The following is a 23,488-nucleotide window of genomic DNA, read 5'->3' as shown; positions in this document are numbered from 1 at the left end:
GTAAGCAAGAGGGAAGTTGCAGTCTTGTGTACTCTAAAATCACCGAGTGACATCCATCGTGTCTGCTGCAGTCCATTCCTGAGAGCAAGTCACTAGGTGCAGTCCACACTGCAGGGAAAGGGGTTAAACAAATGTGCGAACACAAGGAGGCAGAGATGTAAGGAGACATATTAGAAGCACCTTCTACAGTTTTGCACCTAATTTGTGCCTGAAAATGTGCTTGTGCTTTTCATTTGTGTCATTTAACTTATACTGACCTTATGAGGTCGGTAAGGAAATGTCAGGTTAGCAAATTTATGTCACCTATTCAGTGTTAAACTTCATTAGAAAGAGGACTTGATTCCAAAAGTTGTTTCAATTAATTGTACTTGGTTGTCTTACTAGAATCAAGGAATTATCCTGGGTGGATTTCTTTAAAAAGAGGTTTGTGTGGGTTCTTTCCTTTATTATTGATGAAAAAAACATATGTCCAGTTTCCAGTCCTTTAGGCATCTGCTGCACTGGGGCCAAGAGTCCTGGTGCACATGGTTCTGAAGTTCAGGATCCTGCAGCCCATGTTCCCCTGCAGGGGATCCGAGGAGGTTCTGTGTTGTTTCACATGACCAAGAAGCAAGAAGCTGAACCAGAGGAGGTCTGGTGGGCCTTTGGCCCTGAGTCAAACTACAGTGTCCTGCTGCGAGTCCACCATGAGGCAGACACTCCAACCTGGGTCAGCCTCCAGGACAAGTACCAGCAGAGGGTCCATGTGCCCAACATCCTGTCCCTGAAGATTGAGAACCTGACCTGTGAGGACAGTGGACAGTACCGGGCTCGACTCAGCTTCCCTGGAGGATTAGAATTCACCCAGGTTTTCCTCCTCACTGTCTATGGTAAGTAACCCCTCCTCACCATGGCTTCCCTCCCGCTTTTGTCCTAGGAGGGTCACATAGACCCCATTTTGTAAGATTTTTATTTAGACCCCAACCTTCAGACTCTGTCTTCTCACCCAACAATAATGTGTGCAAAAAGGAGAGCAGACGATGTTCACCAAAGGGAGAAAATCACTTCAATATTTTGAGGGAGGAAAATGGGAATTTATACCGTAACATTAATTGTTCTTTCTAAAACTGAGTTGCTTAATTTCTCTATTTGTTTTCTATTACTACTATAACAAACTACCAGGAAAACTTATGGCCTTAAAACCTCTCAAATTGATTATTTTACCATTTTGTAGATCATAAGTCAGACTTGGGTCTCATTGGGCAAAATCACGGTATTGGCAGGCCTGTATTCCTACCTGGTGACTCAGGAGAGAATCCATTTCTTCCCTTTCGCACCTTCAAGTGGATACCTGATTTCCTTGGCTGGTGTCCACCCTTCATTCATCTTCAAATCATCAAATTCGTCTCACATTGCATCCATCTGATTTGTTCTTCTGCCTGTCTTTTTCACTTTATTTTTGATGAGAAGTATTTAATTTTTCATAGAGTATGCCTTTTACTGTGATTTGTGACAAGTAACTAGATTCAGCATTGTAGTTAACAATGACAGCAACAACAACAGCTTGATAGCAAAAAGCAAATTTTTTATTAAAAAAATTAAGAAGTCCTTGATTTTGTATTTACAGTTGCCAAAATACATAGATACAAAATACATAGATATATCAGATGGGCTCTTAAATTATAATAAAGTTTATATTAACTGTATAGTATCATTTTTCAAAAGAACTATAGGTAATTTTCAAATATATATCTATCTGTGTGTGTGTGGACTTCCCCAGAGGCTCAGAAGTAAAAAAGAAAACAAAAATATCCACCTGCAGTGCAGGACTGCAGAAGACATGGGTTCTATCCATGGTTTGGGAAGATCACCTGGAGGAGGGCATTGGTAACCCACTTCAATATTCTTATCTGGAGAATCCCATGGACAGAGGAGCCTGGCAGGCTGTGGTCCACAGGGTTACGAAGAGGTAGACATGACTGAAGTAACTGAGCATGCACATACACTAGTGAAACCGCCACCATAACTTATGCCAAAAACGCAGATTCATCCTTTCCAAAAGCTTCCTCCTGCCTTCTTTATTTGATTGTTGTTAGTCTACAGTGTTATTAATTATAGGCATTAAAATTACTTTTACTTATATTATATAGTATTGTGAACATTAGGCACTATGCCATACAGTAGATCTCTAGGATTTATTCATCTTGTGTAACTAAACCTTTGTACCTCTTGACTAATAGCTACTCATTTCACCCCCTTCCCAGATCTGTGCAAGAACCCTTCCACTCTCTGCTTCTATAAGACTGATAATATTAGGCTTGTCATATAAGTGGTTTCACGTAGTATTTATTTGTTCTTCTCTCTCTGGCTTACTTTACTTAGTGTAATGTCCTACTGCTTCATCTATGTTTGTCACAAAAGGCAAAATTTCCTTCCTCTGTAAGTTTGAATAATATTCTTCTAGATGAAAGTGAAAAAGAAGAGTGAAAAATCTGGCTTAAAACTCTATATTCAAAACACTAGGGTTGTGGCATCTGGTTCCATTACTTCATCTCAAGTGGATGGGGAAAAAGTGGAAATAGTGACAGACTTTATTTTGGGGGGTTCCAAAATCACTGCAGACTATGACTGCAGCCATGAAATTAAAAGATGCTTGTTCCTTGGAAGAAAAACTATGACAAACCTAGACAGCGTATTAAAAAGCAGAGACATCACTTTGCCAACAAACATCCACCTAGTCAAAGCTTTTGTTTTTACAGTAGTCATGTACAGATGTGAGAGTTGGACCAAAAAGAATGCTGAACATCAAAGAATTGATGCTTTCAAATAATGTTGCTGGAGAAAAGTCTTAAAAGTCCCTTGGACAGCGAGGAGATCAAACCAGTCAATCCTAAAGGAAATCAACACTGAATAGTAATTGGAAGGACTGATGCTGAAGCTGAAGCTCCAATACTTTGGCCACCTGATGCAAAGAGCCAGTTCTTTGGAATGATTGGAAAGATTGAGGGCAGGAGGAGAAGGGGGAGACAGAGGATGAGATTGTTGGATGGCATCACCGACTCAATGAACATGAGTTGGAGCAAACCCCAGGAGACAGTGAAGGACAGGGAAGCCTGGCATGCTGCAAATCCAGGAGCTGCAAAGAGTTGGACATGATTTAGTGACTGACCAATAATAGTATTGCTTTGTATGTGGCTCAGAAGGTAAAGCATCTGCCTACAAAGCGGGAGACCCTGGGTTCAATCTCCTGGAGAAGGAAATGGAAACCCACTCCAGTATTCTTGCCTGGAAAATTCCATGGAAGTAGGAGCCTGGTAGGCTACAGTCCATGGGGTCACAATAAGTCAGACATGACTGAGCGACTTCACTTTCTCATGTTTATCATCTCACCTGGCAACAGACATTTGGGTTGCTTCCATGTCTTGTATATTGTAAAAATGTTGCAGTGAACATGAAAGTGCAGATATGTTTTTGAAATCATGATTTCAATTCCTTTAAATATATACCCAAGATATAATTGCTGAATCATAGAGTAATTATAAGTCATAGTCAAAGTTACTGTTTTTCCAGTAGTCAGGTATGGATGTCAGGCATGGAACAGTGGTCAGGTATGGCGAGTCGGACCATAAAGAAGGCTGAGCATTGAAGAATTGACGCTTTTGAACTATGGTGTTGGAGAAGACTCTTGAGAGTCCTTTGAGAGTCCTTTGAGAGTCCTTGAGAGTTTGATCTGCAAGGAGATCAAACCAGTCAATCCTAAAGGAAATCGGTCCTTGGGAGAGTCCTTGAGAGTTTGATCTGCAAGGAGATCAAACCAGTCAGTCCTAAAGGAAATCAGTGCTGAAAATTCATTGGAAGGACTGATGCTTAAGCTGAATCTCCAATACTTTGGGCTCTGATGCGAAGCACTGACTCATTGAAAAAGACTCTGATGCTGGGAAAGATTGAAGGCAGAAGGAGAAGAGGATGATAGAGGATGAGACAGTTTGATGGCATCACTGACTTGATGGACATGAGTTTGAGCAAGCTTGGGGAGTTGGTGATGGACAGGGAAGCCTGGCATGCTGCAATCCATGGGGTCACAAAGAGTCAGACACAACTGAGCAACTGAACAACAGTTATATTTTTAATTTTTGAGAAAATCTATACTATTTTCCAAAACAGCTGCACCAATTTACAATCCCACCAACAGTGTATGAATATCCCTTTTTCTCTACCCCATCATCAACACATCTTTTTTTTCTTTTTGATAGTAGCCATTAAAGCTTGTATACTTACTGTGGTTTTAGGCTTCCCCTGTAGCTCAGCAGCACAGAATCTGCCTGCAATGAAGGAGGCACAGGAGATGTGGGTTTGATACCTGAGTCAGGAATAGCTCCTGGAGGAGGAAATGACACCCTGCTCCAGTATTCTTGCACACACTCTGGGTCTGATTTTCACTTTCCTGGTGATTAATAATGTTGAGTGATTTTTCATATACCTGTTGGCCATTTTTATATCTTCCATTGACAAATGTCTATTTAGTTCATTTCCCCATTTTTAACTGGATTATTTAGGTTTTTTCCTATTGAGTTGCATGAGTTCCCTTATAAAATTGAGCACTGAGTAAAATAAAATTATGTAAAGTAAAAATAAAATTATGTATTGAGTTCCCTTATAAAATTGGGATACTAACCATTTATCAGATATATCAGATCAGATCAGATCAGTCGCTCAGTCATCTCCGACTCTTTGCAACCCCATGAATCGCAGCACGCCAGGCCTCCCTGTCCATCACCAACTCCTGGAGTTCACTCAGACTCACGTCCATCGAGTCAGTGATGCCACCCAGCCATCTCATCCACTGTCGTCCCCTTCTCCTCCTGCCCCCAATCCCTCCCAGCATCAGAGTCTTTTCCAATGAGTCAACTCTTTGCATGAGGTGGCCAAAGTACTGGAGCTTCAGCTTTAGCATCATTGTTTCCAAAAAATCCCAGGGCTGATCTCCTTCAGAAAGGACTGGTTGGATCTCCTTGCAGTCCAAGGGACTCTCAAGAATCTTCTCCAACACCACAGTTCAAAAGCATCAATTCTTGGGCGCTCAGCCTTCTTCACAGTCCAACTCTCACATCCATACATGACCACAGGAAAAACCATAGCCTTGACTAGACGAACCTTTGTTGGCAAAGTAATGTCTCTGCTTTTGAATATGCTATCTAGGTTGGTCATAACTTTCCTTCCAAGGAGTAAGTGTCTTTTAATTTCATGGTTGCAGTCACCATCTGTAGTGATTTTGGAGCCCAGAAAAATAAAGTCTGACACTGTTTCCACTGTTTCTCCATCTATTTCCCATGAAGTGGTGGGTCGGATGCCATGATCTTCGTTTTCTGAATGTTGAGCTTTAAGTCACCTTTTTCACTCTCCTCTTTCACTTTTATCAAGAGGCTTTTTAGTTCCTCTTCACTTACTGTCATAAGGGTGGGGTCATCTGCATATCTGAGGTGATTGATATTTCTCCCGGCAATCTTGATTCCAGCTTGTGTTTCTTCCAGTCCAGCGTTTCTCATGATGTACTCTGCATATAAGTTAAATAAACAGGGTGACAATATACCGCCTTGATGAACTTCTTTTCCTATTTGGAACCAGTCTGTTGTTCCATGTCCAGTTCTAACTGTTGCTTCCTGACCTGCATACAGATTTCTCAAGAGGCAGATTAGGTGGTCTGGTATTCCCATCTCTTGAAGAATTTTCCGCAGTTTATTGTGATCCACACAGTCAAAGGCTTTGGCATAGTCAATAAAGCAGAAATAGATGTTTTTTCTGGAACTCTCTTGCTTTTTCTATAATCCAGCGGATGTTGGCAATTTGATCTCTGGTTTGCAGCTATTTTCTTCCATTTTTTAGGTTTTCTTTTCACTCTGTTGATGTTTCCCATGCTGTGCAAAACCTTTTCAGTTTAATATAATCCCATTTGCTATTTCTGCTTTATTTTCTATGCTGTTGTTGTCATATTCAAACAATTATTGTCAAGGCCAGTGTCAGGAAGATTTTTCCTTTTGCTTTCTTCTAAGAGTTTTACAATCTCCAGTATTACTTTTAGATCTTTAATCCATTTTTAGTTTATTTTGTGTATGGTATAAGGGTTTAATTTCATGCTTTTTTCATGTGGATATCCTGTTTCCCCAGCACTATTTACTGAGAAGACTTCCCTTTCTCCATGTGTTTTTCCTGGTTTCCTTGTTAAAGATAAGTTGACCATATATGCATGGGTTTATTTCTGGGATTTTTATTCTGTTCCATTGGTTTATATGTCTGTTTTTATGTCTGTACCATACTGCTTTAAAAGCATTGTGATATACTTTGAAATAAGGAAATGTGATGCCTCCAGTTCAGTACCTCATGCTCTAAGTTGCTTCTGCTATTTGGGATCTTTTGTGGTTCCATAAGAATTTTAAGATTTTTTTCTCTTTTTCTAAAACTCCCTAATTATATTCACACAGTTTGGATAGAATCTATGTTGCTCTGGTACTGTGAACATTTCAACAATATTAATTCCTCAGATTCATGAACATGTAATGTCTTTCTATATATTTGTGTGTTTGCAAATTTCTATCATCAGTATTCATAGTTTCTGGTGCACAGATATATCAATCTTTAGTTAAGATTATTCCTCCGTATTTTATTCTTTTTGATTGTAATGTAAGTGGGATTGTTTTCTTGTTTTCCTTTTCAGATAGTTCATTGTTAGTGTATAGAAGTGCAAAAGACTTTCATATGTTGATTTTGTGTTCTGCAATTTTGCTGAAATCACTTATTAGTTCTAAAAGGATTTTTCTGTAGACTCTTTAGATTTCTCTACATACAAGATCATGTCATTTGCAATAAAAATAATTTTACTTCTTCCTTTCCAATTTGGGTGCCTTTTATTTCTTTTGCTTGCCTGCTTGCTGTTGCTAGAACTTCCAGTCCTAAGTTGACTAGAAACAGCAAACAGACCCCTCGCCTTGTTCCTAATGTTAGAGGAAAAGCTTTTAATCCTTAACCATTGAGTTTGATGTTAGCTGTGGACTTTATATATGGCCTTTATTGTGTTAAAATAACTTCCTTCAATTCTTAATTTGAGAGTTTTTAATCATGAAAGAATATTGTTTTTTTGTGGTTTTTCCACATCTATTGAATTATTGTGTGATTTTTATCCTTCATTGTTTTAACATGGTATATCACATTATTGATTTGCATATGCTGAAACATTCTTGCATCTTTAGATTAAACCCTAATTGGTCATGGTGTTTGATCCATTTAATATTTTGTTGAATGTCATTTGCTAGTATTTTGGTGGAGATTTTGCATTTTTGTTCATCAAGGTTATTGGCCTATAAGTTTTTGTGTGGTGTGTTAGTTTGGCTTAGGATATGCCAACATCTTTAAATGTGTTCCTTTACTACTGTTTTTCTGGAAGAGTTTTAGAGGGATTAGATTAATTCTTTGGTATGTGATTTGATAAAATTCACCTATGACTCCATTCAATCTTGGAATTTTCTTTGTTGGGAGGTTTTTGATTGCTGATTAAAACTAATTATTTGTTATTATTAATCTTTTTGAGTTGTATATTTCTTCTTAATTCAAACTTTATAGGATGCATGTTTCTCAGAATTTATCCCCTTTTTTTTCAGGATTGTCCAATTTGATGATATAGAATTGTTCCTAAGAGTTTCTTATGAGCTCTTTATTTCTGTGCACCAGTAATCTCATTTTCTGATATTAAGTGATTCTTCCTTCTTTTTCTCTTGTCTTGCTAAGGGCTAGCCAATATTGCTTATCTTTCCAACACACTCTTGGGTTCACTGAATTTTTTATTGTCTTTCTAGTCTCTATTTTATTCATTTCTGCTGTAATCCTTATCACTTCCTTAGTTCCACTAATTTCTGGCTTAGGTTTTTCTTTGTTTTCTAGTTCCTTGAGATGTAAACTTAAGTAGTTTGAAAGCTTTCTTATTTTTTGTTGTGTTTATCACTATAACACTCCTTCTTAGTACTGCTTTTTTAATTTATTTTTTAATTGAAGGATAATTGCTTTACAGTGTTGTGTTGGTTTCTGCCTTACAACAACGTGAATCAGTCATAAGTATAGGTATGTCCCCTCTTTGATCCTCCCTCCCACTCCAGCTAGCCCACGCATCTAGGTCATCACAGAATACCGGGCTGAGCCTGCTGTGTTAACTTCCCACTAGCTACCTATTTTGCACATAATAATGTATATATTGCAAAGCTACTCTCTTAATTCATCCCACCCTCTTCTTCCCCGACTGTGTCCACAAGTTTGTTCTCTACTTCTGCATCGTTATTCCTCCCTGCAATTAGGTTCATCAGTACCATTTTCTAGATTTCATATATATGTGTTAATATGCAATATTCGTTTTTCTCCTTCTGACTTATTTCATTCTGTATAACAGGCTCTAGGTTCATCCACTTGACTACAACTGACTCAAAGTCATTCCTTTTTATGGTTGAGTAATATTCCATTGTATATGTAACAATTTATCCATTCATCTGCTGATAGATATCCAGGCTGCTTCCATGTCCTGGATATTGTAAATAGTACTGCAGGGAACATTGGGGTACATGTGTCTTTTTGAATTATGGTTTTCCCCAGGTATATGTCCAGTAGTGGGATTACTGGGTCGTACGGTAGCTTTTGAGAAAGGAATACAACAGCACTGCCTGCTGTCACCCTGTTTGTTTAACCTATACACTGAACACATCATGAGACATGCTTGGCTGGATGAGTTACAAGATGGAATCAAAATCGGTAGAAGAAATATCAACAACCTCAGATATGTGGATGATACCACTCTAATGGCAGAAAGTGAAGAGGATCTAAAGAGCCTCTTGATGAGGGTAAAGGAGGAGAGTGAAAGAGCTGGCTTAAAACTAAACATTTAAAAAATTAAGATCATGACATCCAGCCCAATTACTTCACAGCAAATAGAAAGAAAAAGGTGGAAGTAGTGACAGATTTCCTCTTCTTGGGCTCTAAAATCACTGTGGATGGTGACTGTAGCCATGAAATCAGAAGACAGTTGCTTCTTGGCAGGAAAGCTATGACAAACCTAGACAGTGTTTTGAAAAGCAGAGACATTGCCAGCAAAAGTCCATATAGTCAAGGCTATGGTCTTCTCAGTGGTCACATACAGTTATGAGAGCTGGACCGCAAAGAAGGCCGAATGCCAAATAACTGATGCCTTTGAGCTGTGGTGCTAGAGAAGACTCCTAAAAGTCCCTCGGACAGCAAGGAGATCAAACCAATCAATCTTCAGGGAACTCAATCTTGAATACTTATTGGAAGAACTGACGCTGAAGCTGACGCTCCAGTTTTTGGTCATCTGATGCGAACAGCTGACTCATTGGAAAAGTCCCTGATCCTGGGAAAGATTGAGGGTGGAAGGAGAAGAGGACATCAGAGGGTGAGATGGTTGGATGGCATCACCAGTGCAATGGACATGAATATGGGCAAACTTTGGGAAATGGTGAGGGACAGGGGGGCCTGGCATGCTGCAGTCCATGCGGTCACAAAGGATCAGATACAACTGGGTGACTGAACAACAACATGGTAGTTTTATTCCTAGTTTTTTAAGGAATCTCCATGGTGTTTTCCATAGTGATTATATCAGTTTGCACTCCTGTCAACAGTGCAAGAGTTATATCTTTTCTCCACACCCTCTCCAGCATTTGTTGTCTGTAGATTTTTCTGATGATGGCCATTCTGACCTGTTCGGAGAAGGCAATGGCATCCCACTCCAGTACTCTTGCCTGGAAAATCCCATGGACGGAGGAGCCTGGTAGGCGACAGTCCATGGGGTCGCAGGGAGTCGGACACGACTGAGCGACTTCATTTTTACTTTTCACTTTCATGCATTGGAGGAGGAAATGGCAACCCACTCCAGTGTTCTTTCCTGGAGAATCCCAGGGATGGGGAAGCCTGGTGGACTGCTGTCTATGGGGTCGCACAGAGTCGGACACAACTGAAGTGACCTAGCAGGAGCATTCTGACCTGTGAGGTGATATCTCATTGTAGTTTTGATTTGCATTGCTCTAATAATGAGCAATTTTGAGTATCTTTCCATGTGTTTGTTGGCTTAGTACTGCTTTTGCTTCCTTCTGTGTTTTATATTTTTTCCTTTTCTTATACTCAAGATATTTTCTTATTCCCTTATGATTTCTTCTTTGACCCAGTGATTGTTCAAAGTGTGTTGGTAATTTCCATGTATTTGTAATTTTTCCCATTTTCCTTCATTTATTGCCTTCTAATTTCATTCCATTATGATTGGAAAAGATATTTTGTATAATTTCTTAAATCTTAAGTATTGTTTCATGGCCTAACATATGATGTATCCTGGAGACTATTCTGTGTGCACTTGATAGGAATATGAATTCTACTGCTACTGGGTATAATATTCTGTTTGTTAGGTCCATCTGGTCCAATTATACATGCTTGTTAGGTCCATTTGGTCTATAGTATTGTTCAAGTCTACTGTTTCCTTCTTGATGTCCTATCTGAATTTTCTATCCACTCTTAAAAGCAAGATATTCAAGTCCACGATCATTCTATTGCTATTTCTTCTGTCACTGTTTGCTCTATATATCATAGGTGCTCTGATGTTGAGTGCATAAATATTTATCATTGTTATATCTTCCTATTGAATTGACCCTCTATCTTTATGATATGACTTTCTTTGCCTTCATGACAGGTTTTGATTTAACATCTATTTTATCTGCTATAAGTGTAGCCACCCACACTCTCTTTTGATTCCCATTTGCATGGAATATCTTTTCCCATCCCTCACATTTAGCCTATGTGTGCCCTTAAAACTGAAGTGAGTCTCTTGTAGATATCATATATATATATTTATATATATCAGATCAGATCAGATCAGTCGCTCAATCATGTCTGAGTCTTTGGGACCCCATGAATCGCAGCACCCAGGGCCTCCCTGTCCATCACCAACTCCCGGAGTTCACTGAGACTTACATCCATCGAGTCAGTGATGCCATCCAGCCATCTCATCCTCTGTCGTCCCCTTCTCCTCTTGCCCCCAATCCCTCCCAGCATCAGAGTCTTTTCCAATGAGTCAACTCTTCGCATGAGGTGGCCAAAGTACTGGAGCTTCAGCTTTAGCATCACTCCTTCCAAAGAAATCCCAGGGCTGATCTCCTTCAGAATGGACTGGTTGGATCTCCTTGCAGTCCAAGGGACTCTCAAGAGTCTTCTCCAACACCACAGTTCAAAAGCATCAATTCTTCGGAGCTCAGCCTTCTTCACAGTCCAACTTTCACATCCATACATGACCACAGGAAAAATCATATCCTTGACTAGACGAACCTTTGTTGGCAAAGTAATGTCTCTGCTTTTGAATATGCTATCTAGGTTGGTCATAACTTTCCTTCCAAGGAGTAAGCGTCTTTTAATTTCATGGCTGCAGTCACCATCATGTAGTGATTTTGGAGCCCAGAAAAATAAAGTCTGACACTGTTTCCACTGTTTCCCTCTATTTCCCATGAAGTGATGGGACCAGATGCCATGATCTTCGTTTTCTGAATGTTGAGCTTTAAGCCAACTTTTTCACTCTCCACTTTCACTTTCATCAAGAGGCTTTTTAGTTCCTTTTCACTTTATGCCATAAGGGTGGTGTCATCTGCATATCTGAGGTGATTGATATTTCTCCGGGCAATCTTGATTCCAGCTTGTGTTTCTTCCAGTCCAGCATTTCTCATGATGTACTCTGCATAGAAGTTAAATAAACAGGGTGACAATATACAGCCTTGATGTACTCCTTTTCCTATTTGCAACCAGTCTGTTGTTCCATGTCCAGTTCTAACTGTTGCTTCCTGACCTGCATACAAATTTCTCAAGAGGCAGATCAAGTTGAATCTTGTTTTATTCATTCAGTCACTCTATGTCTTTTATTGGGGAGTTTAATCTATTTATATTTAAAGTAAATGTTAATTGTAAGAATTTATAATTTCATTTTTGGTTTGGGGGATATTTTTATTACTGGAGTATAATTGCTTTACATTGTTGTGTTGGGTTCTGCCATACAACAATGTGAATCAGGTATAAGTATACATATATCTTCTCCCTCTTAAACCTCCCTCCCACCCCACCCCCTATCCCAGCCCTCTAGGTCATCACAGAACAACAAGCTGAGTTCCCTGTGTTCTACAGCTGCTTCTCACTAGCTATCTATTTTACACATGGCAGTGTATATATGTCAATGCTACCATCTCAGTTCCTCCCACCCTCTCCTTCCCCCACTGTGTCCACAAGCTCATTCTTTACATCTGCATCTCTAGTCCTGACCTGCAAATAAGTTCATCAGTACCATTTTTCTAGATTCCACATATATGTGTTAATATACAATCTTTGTTTTTGTTTCCTGGCTTATTTCACTCGGTGTAACAGGCTCTAGGTTCATCCACCTCACTACAACTGACTCAGGTTCATTGTTTTTTATGGCTGAATAGTATTCTGTTGTATATATGTACCACAACTTCTTTATCCACTCATCTGTTTATGGACAGCTAGATTGCTTCCACGTCCTGGCTATTGTAAATAGTGCTGCTATGAACGTTGGGGTGCATGTGTCTTCTTTAAAGTTTAATTATTTTTTAATGTTTGGAGTAGCTTTATTCATAATCACTCCAAATTAGCAACAGCCAAGATGTTTTGTAAAAGAAAGCTATCAAAAACAAACACATTTTTAAAAAGTTATGTTATATCTATACAATGGAATTCTAGTTGGCAATAAAAGTAACATTCTTGATGCATGCAACAGGTGGATGAGTCCTAAATGTATTTTAAAATGAAAAAAGCCACATCCAAAAGACATGTGTCTTTTTGAATTATGGTTTTCTGAGGTGTGTGCCGAGCAGTGGAATTCTGGGTCATACGATAGTTGTATTTTGAGTTTTTAGGGAACCGCCATACTGTTCTCAATAGTGGTTGTGTCAATTTACATTCCTACCAACCGTGCAAATTCTCCACACCCTCTCTAGCATTTATGGTCTGTAAACTTTTTGATGATGGCCATTCTGACCTGTGTGAGGTGATACCTCATTATAGTTTTGAGTTGCACATCTCTAGTAATGAGCAATGTTCAGCATCTTTTCATGTGTTTCTTGGTCATGTGTATGTCTTCTTTGGAGAAACATCTATTTAGGTATTCTGCGTGTTTTTTTTTTTTTTAATTGAGCTGCATGAGCTGCTTGTATGTTTTAAAGATTGATCTTTTATTGCTTCACTTGCAAATATTTCCTACCATTCTGAGGGTTGTCTTTTCATCTTGTTTATGGCTTCCTTTGCTGTGCAAAAGCTTTTAAGTTTAATTAGGTCAGGTTTGTTTGTTTATAAATGTCATCTTGTTTAATTGTTTTCTGTTTTGTAGTTCTTTTATTCCATTCTTTCTCCTTTACTGTCTTCCCTTGTGACTTGATGACTTTTCTGTTTTAACGTGCTTTGGTTTTTACCTCTTTTTCTAGCATGTATCTTTTTTAGGTGTACTCTTTGTGGTTACCATGCAGCTTAGATAAAACATACTTATAACAGCCTGTTTTGAACAACTAATTTAATTTCAGTCACATACAAAAACTCTACACTTTTACTTCTACTCACACACACACATTTTATGTTATTATGTTACCAGTTAAATTTTTTATATTTTGTACTAATTAGCATATGTTTATATTATAGTTATTCTGAATACTTTTGTCTTTAACTGTCGTATCAAAGTTAAAAAGTGGTTTATGCACCTCAATTACAGTATTATTGCAATATTGCATATTATATTTATCTATATTGTCAGTGAGATTTATATGTTCATATGATTTTGTATATTTTTAGCATCTTTTTATTTCAACTTTAAGAGCTCCCTTTGGCATAGCTTATAAGGCAGCTTTAATGAGGAAAACTCCCTCAGTTTTTGCTTGTCATGGAGAGTTTTTACCTTTTTTCTTTTTTAAAGAACATTCTTACCAGGTATAATAATCTTGGTTACCAATGGGGTTTTTTCAGTACTTTGAACACATCATTCCATTCTCTCTTGGTCTATAAGGTTTCTGCTGAGAAATCTGATGATATTCATATAGAGATTCCCTTGTATATGATGCTCTTCTCTTGCTATTTTCAAAATTCTGTCTTTGTCTTTGAATTCTGAATATTCAGTTACTATGTGTCTTGATTTATACTTCTTTGATTCTACCATCATGAGACCTTTGGGCTTCATGAATCTGAATATCCATTTACTTTCCCAGACTTGGGAAATTTTCAGCCATAATTTCTTTAAATAAATTATCAACACTTTTTCTTTGTATTCTCTTTGGAACTCCCATAATGTGTGTATTGATTTTCCTATAGTATCCCATAGACTTTTTAAATTCTTTTTCCTTTTCCTACTCTAACTGGATAATTTCAAATACTCTGTCTTTGAATTTCTTTTTTTTAAAATTTTATTTTATTTTATTTTTATTTTTTTAAATTTAATTTTATTTTTAAACTTTACATAACTGTATTAGTTTTGCCAAATATCGAAATGAATCTGCCACAGGTATACATGTGTTCCCCATCCTGAACCCTTTTGTTCGTTTCTTCTGTTTGGTCAAATCTGCTAATGAGACACTATTCAATTTTTAATGAAGTTGTTGTATTTTTAGAACCAGAATTTTTGTTTGGTTCTTTTGAATGTTTTCTATCTCTTGCTGAACTTCTCATTTTGTTCACAAATTGTTTTCCAAATTTTACTTAGTGATCTGTCTGTGTTCTTTGGTAGTTTGCTGAGCTTATTTAATATGACGATGTTGAATTGTTAGACAATTCATAGATCTCTATTTCTTTCTGATTGGTTATTGGAGTTAGTTTTGCTCCTTTGGTATTGTCATGTTTTCCTGATTCTCCATTCTTGTAGCCTTGCATTGGTGTCCGTGTATTTGAATAAGGAGTCTCTTCTTCCAGTCTTTTAGGGCTGGCTCTAAGGGGAAAAAAGACAGTCACTGTAAAGCTCAACAAAGTTTGAGGCTTCAGCTGTATAGAGGCACGTGGGATGTTGGTTGCAGGAGTATGTGAGGTTCTGGGTATAGGGTTGAATTGACTACCGTCTGTGGGTATATGTGAGAAATGGTTTTCAGTGCCATGTGTCCCTGTTGCTGTGATCTCCTTCCACTTATATTTGTTTGGAAAAGAACCCACCTGCCAATGCAGGAGACACGAGAGAGGCAGGTTCAACTCCTGGGTTGGGAAGTTCCCCTGGAGAAGGGCATGGCAATCCAGTCCAGTATTATTGCCTGGAGAATCCCATCGACAGAGGAGCCTGGTGGGCTACAGTCCATAGATCTACAAAGAGTTGGACACAACTGAAATGACTTAGCATGCGTGCATGAACCCTCAGATAATGTCCTCACTGTTCTGGGTGCCGTGAGACAGAAGCCAGCTTCCCAGGCAATGCCTCACAAATTGTGGGGAAGCTAGACTGTCACTTCATTCCCTCTTCCTCCTGTGGGAAAAGTCACAGTCTAGAGGTATCTCTCTCAGCGCTGAGTCATGCTGGCCTGGGATCAAGGTGATGAGGTAAAGCGAAACTGTTCTTACCCTTTCCCTATGGCAGAATTAGGATTTTGGGTCCATCAAAGTGCTGGAACCCCCCCAACTGAATTCTGAAGATTTCTTAGGGGTATTTCTGACCATGGATAGTTGTTAAAATCATATATCCTGGTGTCTTGCTGGCATCAGGGACTTCTTTCTCTTTTAAGGAAGCTTATGATTGCATTTTGCCCGGATAATCCAGAATAATCTCATTATTGTATGGTCAACTTATTACCAGCTTTCATTCTATCTGCTACCTTAATTCGCCTTTTCATATAATGTAACATATCCACAGATTCCAAGGATTAAGACATGGATATCTTTGAGGGGCCATTATTCTACCATGATTTGAAAATCCAAGTGTAGTCAGTACCCAGTGAACACTGTCTTCTTGCTCAGAGCCAATCTGTTAATGGCCTCACTCAGAAAAGACACCACAGTTTAGCTCTTAATCACTATATGAGCATAGGAGAAAGTTTACACTGCAATGCTTATTAAGGAACCCATTTAGCAAACACCGTCTTTCCCTAAAAATACTCCCTGCATAGGGAAATATCCTTCTATGGAGAAGACGACTCATAAGTCCCCATGGGATTTCAAGGCAGCTTGTAAATCTGTCACTTTTCTTCCTGTCTATACAAGTTCAGTGGCATGTTCTAACCACACTTGGAATTGTCATTCCTAGTTGTAACCACTGCATCTCCCACAAATGTCTCTACGTTAGGAAGCTAGTGCCTTTCTCTGGCCTCCCAAAACTAACCAGATGTCCTTCCCCAAAAGAGTTGTGCTGTCTCAAGCTTCAACTCAGCTGGAGACACAGGGAAAGGGCCATGAACCAAGACAAGCCCTTCTGTCCCAAGCTTCTTTCTCTTCTGGGAAAAAAAAAAAATCCCAATTTTTTAAAAATAATAGGCCCTAAGAAAATGAAATCTAAATTTTATTTTCTTGTGGATGATTTTTAAGGCTCGTGAAATCTAGTGATGTTGCATAGGGCCTAACACAATGGCCCCATTCCTAGTCTCTTGGTGAATATTTAGCTTTAGGAAAATTATGTTTTAAGTATAAAATGCACCCACTTTCTTTATAGGAGAAGGAAATGGCAACCCACTCCAATGTTCTTGCCTGGAAAATTCCATGGACAGAGGTGACTGGCAGCCTACAGTCCATGGGATCGCAGAGAGTCAGACATGACCAAGCGACTCTCACTCACTCCCTCACTTTCTTTATAAGGCTTCCTTATATGCCTTGGCTTCAATGAGGTAATAGATATTAAACTGTGGCATGTAAAGTTTTCCACATATGTGAAGTTTAATTCTTTTGTTGCCTCCTATCCCAGAGCCCGTGCCCTCTCCCCAGATTCTGGTGGGATCAACATCCATCACACCAGACTGGTGCAACGTCACCCTGGAGTGCAGAGCCTCTGGGGCCACAGACGATCTGAATGTGACCTGGGAGAACAAGGGCCTCCCCAGAGAATGGGAGCAGAGAAGGACATCAGAACCAGCCTGCAACTCATCAGCCAACATCCTGGCTGTGAGCTTTCCTAGAGGCCAGCCCAATGCCAGCCTCGTCTGTGTGGTCAGCAACCCGGGGGAATATAAAAATGCCTCCTTCGACCTTGGGGGAGTCTGCTTCCATGGTGAGTGCAATCTGCCAGAGGGGAGGAGCACTTTCAGAGCTTAGATAGCACTGAGGTCTGGGGGTTCAGGGCTTTTCTTCCCACCATTTTCTTAGCACTGCTTTCTGACCACTTCATACAGGAGTCTAGGAAAAACATCCAACTTATTTTGGCTTTTGAGTGTGTTCACATCCATGACTTGCTCTAACTGCTTGCCCTTGCTAGTCCAGGTAGTCATTTTCCAGTACTTCTCTCCACCACTATCCAACATCCATTGTGCATTCAGCATGGTCTTCAGGAAAGTAATCACACTGGGTCATTTGTGGCTTTTCTTCAAGTCTGACCTCCATGACTTCCTATGGGATGTCATTGAGGGGCCCAGACACTCCTCTGTCCACATTTCTGATCTTATTTATACACTTACCACTGAATTCCTTGTTTGTCATTCCAGAATGTGCCCTGCTTTTGCAAGTTTTTGCACCTCTGGACATGTTGTTTCTTTGACCATCAGCCCTTCTTCCCCCTGTGTCCTCAACTTCCTGTCTTATTCTTCACGGAGGATTCTCCTCAGCCACTGCAGATATGTGGACATGTGCAAATGCATTCACACATGGCCCTGCCCTAAGATAGGCCCCATGATCGGTCTAAAAATCTGATAATTTGTCTAAATTCTACTGATGTCTTAAAATTTTAATAAATTTTTAATAAGGAGGCTGACTTTTCATTTTGCACAGAGCCCTGCAATAAAGTAGCCATCCTGCCTTCAGGCATCGACTCCCTGGGGGTGTCTGTGGCCAACCCTATACTGAGTGCTGATTATCTATTTATGGATTTGTCTCCTGCATGGACAGGAACACTATGAAGGCAGGAGCCATGTTTTCTTCTCCTTTGAAACCCTGTGCAAGCACAAGCTCCTGGCCAAAGTTTATGTAATCAAAGTTGCATTGAATGAATGAATAACCTTATCCTGTGTGTGGTCTCACCCTCTGTAAACCATCCTCCATGAGCTGGTGCAGGGGTCTGAAATGCCAGGATCTCTTAAAACATCTGTTAATTGGACCTCTCTACTCCAAGGCTAGAGTATCAGGTAATTTTCAATACTCAGAATTACCCACAAGCCCTCACTAATTCCCCTCACCTACATCTCGTTCCCTGCCCAGTCCTGCCTGCTGCAATAAAGTGCTGGCAACTCCCAGGGGCTGGCTTTAGATACTACCATTTCCCAAATGTAGCATCCCTCCTTCCTGGAATACTATGCCCACCGTGAATATCTGGGAAACTGCGGCCCATCCCTCAAGGTCAGTTTATGCATCACCTCTTCTGGGAGACCCTCCCTGAGGACCTCTGTGCAAGGGGTAAAGCTCTGTTTTACTGTAATCCCTCTAGTTAGCAGATTTTGATATTTTATCAGTCCTCTCCACTGGGAGACTCCATCTTGCTCATCTCAGTACCCCTGGCACCAGCAGAAGTTCCAGGACCTGGTTGAATGAATGATACTACCAGGCTCCTCCCTCTTCAGCTTCTGAACCAGGAGTCTTTAGACTTCTCCACCTACTGTCTATCTTCCTTTGGCAGTGGGTATCTCAAGTTCTCTCTTGACTTTAACTTATTTGCCCTCTGTGTTTGAGAAAAACAGATTCAGCCAACCAGGCCAATGCTGACCTCCTGCCAGGCATCCTTAGGGCAGTCACAGCTGTGTTATTGATCCTTGGAGGTGGACTGTACCTTTGGAAGATACATGAGAAGAAGATGAAGACTGGAAGAGGCAGGTTCTCCTTCCAGGCCCACATACCTCTCTTTCTTCACTGGATTGTTGACATCCTTTCTCCTACTAAATGTCCCTGCAGAGGGGTTAATGGGTGTGGCCATCGTCTTTGTCCATAGCTGTGGAAGAGGGTACAGATTTCCAAGGCTCAGATTCAAGCCACTCTGCCTATCTCTCAGGTGCAAGATCACAAGAGGATGATGATGACAGCATTCAGTATGCAGCCAACAGGAAACTCTAGAGAGCTCGAACAAGGTGAGAGCTGGGCCCTGTGCTTTTCCAGGTCTCTCACTGCCTGGCCTGGGTTTGTCCTATCTAGTCACTGATGATTCTTTTCCTACTTCCTCTTTAACACTTTCCAGACAATCAACAGTGTAATATAAGAAAATTTACTTTGGGGACAAATATACCTCTGGGCATTTAGGGGAATTTATAAGTATTACATGTCAGTAGCATTGATTCTTTTCTGGTTCTTCTAGGGCTCCTCTATCCCTCAGCTGTTTCAGGAACCTTTTGTCTTGCATTTCCAGGTTATCAGGTCACTGAAAGAAAAGTGGCCTTTCACTACTATCTACAGTGAGGTCTGTAAGCCAGGTCATGCCATGAAGATAATTTAATTGGAGGAAACAGAAGAATTGGCACTCCCTGGACACCTCCACCAGGAGCTTGATCCCTGAAGCCACCCGCCTGTTCCACCTCTGGCCCAGTTCCATCTGCCCTTTGTCCGTTACCTGGGCCTATGTGGCCTTATTACTTCCTCTGACACCTCTTCAAACTGCCCTCCTGTTTAGGATCCTCACAGTCGCAGGATGAGCACTCCTCCTCTGCCATTGACTCAACTCCTGACCCCTCACCTTCTGAAGCTTTCCAAAGAAGACTTCTGACTGTGTTAATCCCCACAGCCTCTGCTGTGTGGTTGGTGTGTGTGTTTCCTTAAGAGCATGAGCCCAGGCATGGGGACTGCGTGATGGCCCATGCCACAGAGGAGGGAGTTATGACCTTGGTGTTGAGTGCTGAGTTGGGGGTCAATGGAAGGAGTATGGATAGGTATGAATCTGGAAAGGACTGGCCTGAGGATTCCGTTGCACCTTACATAGAACAAAGAGTGTGTATCAAGCAGTACACTTGTACTGGGAAGAATGTCTAGTGTATCTTATAACCTTCTTCTTGGTTACTTGTGTTAACCTGAACTTTGGCCTCAGTTTGGCCCATGGGCCCCAAACCCACCTTCCTGTAAAGTGGGAAGAGGAATTTGTAACTCTTCACCCCCTTCCAGGACTTAATTTTCTCAGAAAATAATCCTAGAACCTAGAAGTCAGGAATTGCATTCTTAGGAAAATGGCTTCAGCCTGTCCCTTTCTGGAATAGGGGTACTTGGTCATGATGATGACTGTGCAGTATCCTCTGACCATCCTTGAGGAGGCTTCCAGGGGATAGGAAGAGTGAAGTTTGTAGGAAGATCTGAACCAGCCCTTTCTGGTCTTTTCTATTGAAGAGTCTTTCTGGCCTCAATCTAAATGTCAGTCTCCTCTTTGCTCACTCACATCCCTTTGTCCAGAAAGATGGCTCCCTTTATCTGCTCCTTGCTCCCACCCCTGCCTATTGGAATCCTATCATTCTGCCCAAAGCCCTCTTCCAAACCACATGTTCCATGAAGCCTATCTGGTTCCCAAAGGTTTAGAAATGGTCTCTCCTATATCTGACTTTTTCAAACACATTGGAGGCCCTGACAGCGTCTGCCCTGGATTGGTCATGAGTCTTTCCTGCTGGACTCACCTCAGGCTCCCTCAGGAGGGTGTTGGAGCCACAAGAAGCCAGCGCCAAGGAGACAAGCACCTCTGTCTGTGAAAGATCTGGGCAACCCTTCTTTCCAACTCCTGGGGGACTCAGCAGACTGAGACCAAGAGCAAAGGCTGCTGAAGGTTTTTCTGGCAGTGAGTCCACAAGGAAGCAAAGATGGATGTGATGACCTCCAGCAACCCCACCTGTCCCAGAGGTCGGAGGTGGGGATATCCTCACACCAGCTCCAGCACACATGGCCCGAAGACCTGTTTCAGCTGCACTGTGGTGTGTGAGAGCTTCTCCTTTCTCTGGGGGTCCTCACCTCCTGGAAGCCCCTGATTCCTGCCTTGGGTCTCAGCTCTTGTGTAAGAAGTGGGCTCAGTCTAGTAGTGAGCTGCTGTGGTTTCTCAACTGACCCAGATTCTTGAGTCACTTGGTTCTCCTCCTTGCTCAGCTCGGTTCAGCTGCTTCATATCTGCCTTCAGACTGTCTAAACATGGTTCTTGCTGAGGGCTTGAGCATCATGAAGCAATGCCATGAGCCTGTTGGATGTGTTTTATATATAATCAGGTGAGAGGGGGAGGTAGGGGATCTGCAATAAGTTACCTTTTCAGATCTCCTGTCCCTCAGGTGGAGCAGAAACCTGAGGGAGAGATAGGCACCATTTCTTCACAGACTTCCCATGTAACTGGTCTTGCTGGGCATCAGTGCCCATAAGCCCAAGAGCACTGTAAGATGGGACCAGCCAGTAGCCATTCCCACTCCACCAAAAGTAGAAAAACAAAATGAAGGGACCTAGGTTTTTCCGAACCTATAGTGAACCAGGGTTTGTCCCATGCACTTTAGAAATAGTATTCTTCTAATCTTTATAAGGACACTCTAAGTTTGGTATAATTATTCTCATTTGAATAACAGGAAACTGATATCTCAGACTAGTTCAGTGGTAGAGCAAAACCTTAGTCTAACAAAGTTCACAGCTTACCCCTTCACCATTAGTCACTGGAGACCTTGGAATTCTAGAGTATTCAGATGGGACTTTCCAATTTTTCCTCTCCCAAGGGGCTTGGACTCTGACTGAGGTGTCTCAATATCCTAATTGATATGGAGCAGCTGGTGGGTTAAAAAGGATTACTCCTGAAGTGGACAATGCAGCCTTGGTGGGTGGGAAACCACAGATTGAGAGATCTTGACTTCTGATGCAAATGAGACATTTTAAGAGATGTTTCTGCCTCTTGCGGCTCTTTCCATGCAAGGTGTGCATGGATGTCATCACCTCATCTTCAAACCAGCTTTCCCTTTGCAATGTTATTCATAAAATCATTCAACATTCAATAGGCTTTCCATAAGCCTGCTGCTGCTGCTGCTAAGTCACTTCAGTCGTGTCCAACTCTGTGCGACCCCATAGTCGGCAGACCACCAGGCTCCCCCATCCCTGGGATTCTCCAGGCAAGAAAACTGGAGTGGGTTGCCATTTCCTTCCATAACTGTACGTTTGCATTTAACAATTCTGTGAGCAAAGATCCGCATTATATAGATGAAGACATATAACCCACAGATATTAGGTACTTCCATAAAGTCTCGTGAGTGTAAATGATTTGGGTCACAAGCAGTCATAATTTCATTTATTTTGACTCCTTCTTCTCCCCCATCCCAGACACCCAATCAACCACCATGTGCCATTGAGATAATCCTCATTAAGTTTCTTGTATTCCATTCTCTTATTCTTTCAACCCCATTGTCTATGTAAAAGATCTACTACTTACATGACATCTTCATTTGGATGTCTACTATTACTACTAAGTTGCTTCAGTCGTGTCTGACTCTGTGCGACCCCTAGACGGCAGTCCACCAGGCTCCGCCGTCCCTGGGATTCTCCAGGCAAGAACACTGGAGTGGGTTGCCATTTCCTTCTCCAATGCATGAAAGTGAAAAGTGAAAGTGAAGTCGCTCAGTCATGTCCGACTCTTCGTGACCCCATGGACTGCAGCCTTCCAGGCTCCTCCACCCATGGGATTTTCCAGGCAAGAGTACTGGAGTGGGGTGCCATTGCCTTCTCCGTTTGGATGTCTAGCATGTCTAAATTTGAACTCCCTAAACGTTCTTTCTATATACATCCATTAAATAAATGTTACCTCTGTCCTTCCTTTCGTTCTGGCTACCAAACCTTGGTGTCATCCTTAATTCTTTATTTATACTCCAAACTCTCTCAGCAAATACTAATTATCTTTTCATTATATATATATAAACACATACATATAATATAACTACCTGTCACTACCTATTTGACCCAATATGACCATCATCTCTCATCTGCACTACTGCAATAGTCTCACAGTCTTTCTGTTTCTGCTCTTGGTCTCTTAAAAACTGTTCACAAAATAGCATCAAAAGTGATCCCTTCAAACATGTTTCATGTCATTACTCCTTAGCTGAATATTCTTCCTTCACTCCCACTTTTCCTGCAAGGCCCTACACCACCTGACCCCATCTCCCACATTCCCTTTTTTTCTTAGTCCACTCTAGGACACTGGGGCTTTTTGCTATGCCTTTAACATAACAGTCATGCTCCTGCGTCGGAGTCTTTGTTTCTGCCTAGAATACTCTAATTCCAGGCATTTATATGTCTCATTCTTATCTTCTTACTTCTTCAGGTCATTGAACAAATTTTGTCTTCCTCACCCCCCTATTTAATACTGCACCCTTCTTCTGGCACCTCCTCACTCCTCCCTGATCTG

At 40.9% G+C, this 23,488-nt stretch overlaps 1 protein-coding gene and 1 long non-coding RNA gene across 2 annotated transcripts; both read left to right on the top strand.

Annotated features, from left to right (window-relative positions):
• The first annotated feature begins 341 nt into the window (after positions 1-341).
• On the top strand, positions 342-17,849 carry LOC102392922 (SLAM family member 6-like). Its single transcript, XM_006051913.4, has 2 exons — positions 342-869; positions 16,925-17,849. The coding sequence occupies exons 1-2, from the start codon at positions 599-601 to the stop codon at positions 17,269-17,271; spliced, it is 618 nt and encodes a 205-aa protein (XP_006051975.2). The 5' UTR covers positions 342-598; the 3' UTR covers positions 17,272-17,849.
• Positions 17,850-18,773: 924 nt separating this feature from the next.
• LOC123334222 lies at positions 18,774-20,282 on the top strand. Its single transcript, XR_006552052.2, has 2 exons — positions 18,774-19,226; positions 19,502-20,282. It is a non-coding gene; the product is annotated as an uncharacterized LOC123334222 (long non-coding RNA).
• Positions 20,283-23,488: the final 3,206 nt, after the last annotated feature.

This window comes from Bubalus bubalis, chromosome 6 (genome assembly GCF_019923935.1).
Source record: "Bubalus bubalis isolate 160015118507 breed Murrah chromosome 6, NDDB_SH_1, whole genome shotgun sequence".
Taxonomy (NCBI): domain Eukaryota; kingdom Metazoa; phylum Chordata; class Mammalia; order Artiodactyla; family Bovidae; genus Bubalus; species Bubalus bubalis.
Note: the sequence above shows the minus strand (reverse complement) of the source record. Positions and strands in the feature narration are given on the sequence as shown.

Coding starts and splice junctions, on each gene's coding strand:
- LOC102392922 (XM_006051913.4), top strand. CDS start 599: ATGACCAAGAAGCAAGAAGCTGAACCAGAGGAGGTCTGGTGGGCCTTT. Junction 870..16,924: donor TTTCCTCCTCACTGTCTATG/GTAAGTAACCCC, acceptor CTCCTATCCCAG/AGCCCGTGCCCTCTCCCCAG.